At 44.9% G+C, this 6,331-nt stretch overlaps 1 protein-coding gene across 4 annotated transcripts in view; it reads right to left on the reverse strand.

Moving 5' to 3' along the window:
• Nucleotides 1–6,331, reverse strand: part of LOC106583664 (protein phosphatase EYA2) — a 54,455-nt gene that overhangs the window by 9,538 nt on the left and 38,586 nt on the right. For all 4 annotated transcript variants that reach the window (XM_045705385.2, XM_082967681.1, XM_082967680.1 and 1 more), the window contains 2 exons: nt 5,857–5,940; nt 162–251 (listed from right to left, as the gene is read on the reverse strand). In XM_045705385.2, the coding sequence (XP_045561341.2) occupies nt 162–251; nt 5,857–5,940 (174 nt within the window). The remainder of the gene's footprint in view (nt 1–161; nt 252–5,856; nt 5,941–6,331) is intronic.

Consider the following 6,331-nt stretch of genomic DNA (forward strand, 5'->3'; position numbering starts at 1 on the left):
GATGAAGGATAGGGGATGGAGAGATCGAGGGATGGGGATGGAGGGATGAGGGATGGAGGTATGGGGGATGGATCTAATAAGCAATAATATGTATGATGGATGATGGCTAATAAGCGAGAGTATGGATGATGGATGTCATTCATTAGGTAAATAAATCTCACCTCCAGGTCGTTGAAGAATAGTCGTGAGTCGGCCAGGTTAAAGATCATCTCTTCCATCCACAGGCCCAGCGACACTGCCTTGGATGAGTCCTGACAGGAGACACATAGACATTGCATTACAAGGTTAATACAGCTGTATGTACCAGGATGTACTGTCGTAACTCTACTTCCACACTTCGTTTTCACTCAGGGCTCTATTCAATCTGTACTACTGAAATGTTAAAGTCATTTCCTATTAGATGACATCTACAGCGTTTACCGTGAATGCAGTCTCTGCTAACGCGGGAACATTGCCGGCTACCCGGACTATTTGCATTGTGTGTGTGTCCCCCTACCCGCCAACCCCCTCTTTTATGCTGCTGCTACTCTCTGTTTATCATCTATACATAGTCACTTTAACTATACCTACATGTACATATTACCTCAATTAGCCCGACTAACCGGTGCCCCCGAACATTGACTCTGTACCAGTACCCCCTGTATATAGCCTCGCTACTGAATATAGCCTCGCTACTGTTATTTTTCACTGTCTTTTTACTGTTGTTTTTATTTCTTTACTTATATATTGTTCACCAAATACCTACTTTTTACTTAAAAATTGCACTGTTGGTTAGGGCCTGTAAGTAAGCATTTCCCTATAAGGGCTACACCTGTTGTATCCGGCGCGCGTGACAAATAAACTTGATTTGATTTGATTGAATAGAGCCCTTTGTCTCCCATTGACATCAGTGCATAACTACTGTAGGTGAACATTTGACTTAAGTGGAAGTTAGGTTTCCTGCTTCATGGACCACTTGTTTACACGTGTTTAAGAGAACTCTTGTACTTCCAGGTCATTGTTCATCTCAGGAAAAAAATACATATCTGTGTTCTTAGGCTTAACACAGGTAGGATGGTTTGCATAGTGGTATATACACTGAGTATACAAAACATTAGGAACACCTTCATATTATTGAGTTGCTGGATTCACCTGGTCAGTCCTACGTCATGGGAAGTTGTTCCTGATGTTTTGTATACTCAGTGTATATTGTATGAATATATATGAATGTTGTCAGCGAAACAGAGATATTAGTTAAGGCTTCAACATAATGAGCTGTTGATATTCTGCACAATACACCATCAAATCAACAGGACACAACCAAGCTTCAAACAAACCTGACTATATCCACACCGAGGGAATAGACGTTCAGATCAATAGAGCTAACAGAGGTGCCATAAGAGCTTTGGTATGTAATTATGCCAGTGTTTAGTCTGCCTATCTAGCAGTCATTATTTTCTCCCTATGTCCAAACAACCTTCTAAAGACACTGGCAGTCCTTCTCTCTGATTGACAGGACAGGTTCTATCTCCTGAGCAGGAACTCTGATTACATTTCTGTCAATCATTCTTTCCACTAAACTGCACCCTTACACCTCTCTCTCTCTCTCTCTCTCTCTCTCTCTCTCTCTCTCCCTGTCACACATACACAGACACACAGTTATTTAAGAATTCAGGAATGAAGAAGAGGCGCTTTACTAAATGATTATATATCTTCCGCAGAAGAAACAGAGAAGCTACAGTTTGCAAGAAAACATTCCGGTGCAGTGTTGTTGTGGGGAGTGCCTGGGCACCGGCAGGGCAGCTTGCTGTGTGCTGTACTGGCACTGTGTCAGAAATGGAGGACTGAGGCGTCAGCCAAAGGTGAGTGTCAGATTAGGGTTTGGAAAGATGACAGCCTTCTTCCCACCTCCAATTGTGAATAAGGAGGCGAGGGGGCAGAAAGAGAGGGATGGGAGGAGAATGAGGGAAGGTGAAGGAGACGGAGGAGGTTTTTCGTTCAAATGGAGTAATTATCCGTAACCACACTCTTTGCTAAGCATAAGGCTTCTTGAATACTTCTTGAATGCGGAGGGAGGTAGCAATGAAAAATAAAAGAGCTCCAGCTTACTCTTCCTGCTAATCACAGGCAGGAATTCACAGAGAACAAGAACACATCAGAAAGGAGAAAAACATCCAATCCCACCCCCCGTTTGGGAACTTTTGTCTTTTTGCAGAGAGGAAATTCATACGCTAAGACAGAGGAAATTCATACGCTAAGACAGAGAGGGAATTCATACGCTAAGACAGAGAGGAAATTCATACGCTAAGACAGAGAGGAAATGCATACGCTAAGAGAGAGAGGAAATTCATACGCTAAGACAGAGAGGAAATGCATACGCTAAGACAGAGGAAATTCATACGCTAAGACAGAGAGGAAATTCATACGCTAAGACAGAGAGGAAATTCATACGCTAAGACAGAGAGGAAATTCATACGCTAAGACAGAGAGGAAATTCATACGCTAAGACAGAGAGGAAATTCATACGCTAAGACAGAGAGGAAATTCATACGCTTAGACAGAGAGGAAATTCATACACTAAGACAGAGAGAGAAAGAGTATGGCGCAGGCGCTGTTGCCGACGTATGATAAATGAGATGCGAGACATTTTCCCCCTCTGCCCCCTTCCTCCCCAACAACTTTCTTTCCCTATCTTACATGTCTGAGTTTTGATGTCAGAGCATGTCGAATTGAAGTTCGCTGTTTCAGCTGGGAAGCTGCTGGGTGGAATCAGGAATTTGGCACATCAGTCAAACGTCAAACCTTCCACCCTCTCCTTCCCCCCCGACGATACAAAGAAAAAGAAACAAGGTCGTGCAAAAATGGTGAAGCGCTTAGGTCTAATACTCTCTCCTCCTCTCACTACTCTCTCCTCCTCTCACTACTCTCTCCTCCTCTCACTACTCTCTCATCCTCTCACTACTCTCTCCTCCTCTCTCTTCTCTTCTCCTCTCCTCTCTCCTCCTCTCACTACTCTCTCCTCTCTTTCCTCCTCTCACTACTCTCTCCTCCTCTCACTACTCTCTCCTCCTCTCTCTTCTCCTCTCTCTCCTCCTCTCACTACTCTCTCCTCTCTTTCCTCTCACTACTCTCTCCTCTCTCTCCTCCTTTCTCTTCTCTCTCCTCCTTTCTTCTCCTCTCTTCTCTCTCTCCTCCTCTCACTAATCTCTTCTCCTCTCCTCCTCTCTCTTCTCCTCTCACTACTCTCTCCTCTCTCTCTTCTCATCTCACTACTCTTTCCTCCTCTCACTACTCTCCTCCTCTCTCTTCTCCTCATCTCACTACTCTTTCCTCCTCTCACTACTCTCCTCCTCTCTCTTCTCCTCTCTCTCTCCTCAATCAAAAAATTCTCACTACTCTCTCCTCCTCTCAATACTCTCTCCTCTCTCCTCCTTTCTTCTCCTCTCACTACTCTCCTCCTCTCTCTTCTCATCTCACTACTCTTTCCTCCTCTCACTACTCTCCTCCTCTCTCTTCTCCTCTCACTACTCTCCTCCTCTCTCTTCTCCTCATCTCACTACTCTTTCCTCCTCTCACTACTCTCTTCCTCTCTCTTCTCCTCTCTCTCTCCTCAATCAAAACATTCTCACTACTCTCTCCTCCTCTCACTACTCTCTCCTCTCTCCTCCTTTCTCTTCTCTCTCACTACTCTCTTCTCCTCTCCTCCTTTCTTCTCCTCTCACTACTCTCTCCTCTCTCTCCTCTCCTCTCACTACTCTCTCTCTCTTCTCCTCTCTCTCTCTTCTCCTCTCATTACTCTCTCCTCTCTCTCTTCTCATCTCACTACTCTTTCCTCCTCTCAATACTCTCCTCCTCTCTCTTCTCCTCTCTCTCTCCTCATCTCACTACTCTCTCCTCTCACTACTCTCTCCTCCTCTCACTACTCTCTCCTCCTCTCACTATTCTCTCCTCTCTCTCTTCTCTTCTCACTAATCTCTCTGCCTCTCACTACTCTCCTCCTCATCTCACTACTCTCTCCTCTCACTACTCTCTCCTCCTCTCACTATTCTCTCCTCTCTCTCTTCTCTTCTCACTATTCTCTCCGCCTCTCACTACTCTCCTTCTCCTCTCACTACTCTCGTTCTCCTCTCACTACTCTCCTCCTCTCTCTTCTCCTCTCACTACTCTCTTCCTCTCTCTTCTCCTCTCTCTCTCCTCAATCAAAAAATTCTCACTACTCTCTCCTCCTCTCACTACTCTCTCCTCTCTCCTCCTTTCTCTTCTCTCTCACTACTCTCTTCTCCTCTCCTCCTTTCTTCTCCTCTCACTACTCTCTCCTCTCTCTCCTCCTCTCCTCCTCTCGCTTCTCCTCTCTCTCTCCTCTCACTACTCTCTCCTCTCTCTTTTACTCTCTCTCTCCTCTCCTCTCACTACTCTCTCCTCTCTCTCTCTTCTCCTCTCTCTCCTCCTCTCACCAATCTCTTCTCCTCTCCTCCTCTCTCTTCTCCTCTCTCTCTCTTCTCCTCTTCTCCTCCTCTCATTACTCTCTCCTCTCTCTCTTCTCATCTCACTACTCTTTCCTCCTCTCACTACTCTCCTCCTCTCTCTCTCTACTCTCTCCTCCTCTCACTACTCTCTCCTCCTCTCACTACTCTCTCCTCTCTCTCTCTTCTCTTCTCACTACTCTCTCCACCTCTCACTATTCTCTCCGCCTCTCACTACTCTCCTTCTCCTCTCACTACTCTCTTCTCCTCTCAATACTCTCTCCTCTCTCTCTTCTCCTTTCTCCTCCTCTCACTACTATCTCCTTCTTTCTTCTCCTCTCACTACTCTTTCCTCCTCTCCTCCTCTCTTCTCCTCTCACTATTCTCTCCTCCTTTCACTACTCTCTCCACCTCTCTCCTCCTCTCACTACTCTCCTCCTCTCTCTTCTCCTCTCTCTCTCCTCATCTCACTACTATCTCCTCATCTCACTACTCTCTCCTCCTCTCACTACTCTCTCCTCCTCTCACTATTCTCTCCTCTCTCTCTTCTCTTCTCACTAATCTCTCCGCCTCTCACTACTCTCCTTCTCCTCTCACTACTCTCTCCTCCTCTCACTATTCTCTCCTCTCTCTCTTCTCTTCTCTTCTCACTAATCTCTCTGCCTCTCACTAATCTCTCCGCCTCTCACTACTCTCCTTCTCCTCTCACTACTCTCGTTCTCCTCTCAATACTCTCTCCTCTCTCTCTTCTCCTTTCTTCTCCTCTCACTACTCTCTCCTCCTCTCTTCTCCTCTCACTATTCTCTCCTCCTTTCACTACTCTCTCCACCTCTCTCCTCCTCTCACTACTCTCTCCTCCTCTCAATTCTCTCTCCTCCTCTCACTACTCTCTTTTCCTCTCACTAATCACTCCCTGGCTCCTTGTTTACATCACGGCAAACCACAGAGGGACAGTGAGAATTCAAAACACAGTCACGGCCAAAAAAAAGAAACATGACTATTGTTCCCATCATCAGCTGCCTGTCTATTATGTAAAAGTGAATCAGCTGTCAATCAAACAGTGGGACGTGGATTGGCCAAACAAGTCCACTGGGTTATATAAAGAGACAAGAGGGTAGAGAAGGAAAACACCAAGCGTGTGAAAAGTCAAGGAGAGAGCAAAGGACCAAAACACTACTAAAAGAGTTACGTTTCAACAAATGAATCCTAACTTCCACGTGAGTAAAATTTCCACTTGGTCCCATTGACATCAATGTGTGACTAAGACAACATTTTACTGGAAGTTAGGATTCACCTCGAACTGATAGTGCATAGTTCATCTCATCAAGGATTATTTCAATAATTATTTCATGTAAAAAGTGCTACGGAGTGAATATTCACCATGTCAAATGAATGTATGTTGACTGTTTTGTACCTTGCCAAATCGGGTGGAGAAGCTCCCTGTGAGCAAAGAGTGGAAAATGATGATGGTCTCGTCTAGGTCCCACACAAACACACGCTGGAAAATAATACAATAGACAATTTGCTAAATATTAACATCATATCTACACTGGGAAGAAAATGACAGTGAGAGTTAAATACACAGCCTGATTAATCAGTAGAAAACTAACAGGGAAAAATGTGTTTGTAAAACTGATAGCATGAACGATAAATGTACTGATGATCTCAGTACAGTCGTGAAAGTATTACTGTACTTTAGTCCATCTGTCCAATTTTCAACAAACTTTGGCCTTAATGTTTTGTGTGTGACTTCCATGGAGTGTAACAGTACCTCTATATCTGAGTCCAGGGGGGCTGTAACATTACCTCTATATCTGAGTCCAGGGGGCTGTAACATTACCTCTATATCTGAGTCCAGGGGGGGCTGTAACATTACCTCTATATCTGTG

Source organism: Salmo salar, chromosome 22 (genome assembly GCF_965601325.2).
Source record: "Salmo salar chromosome 22, fSalSal1, whole genome shotgun sequence".
NCBI classification, from domain to species: domain Eukaryota; kingdom Metazoa; phylum Chordata; class Actinopteri; order Salmoniformes; family Salmonidae; genus Salmo; species Salmo salar.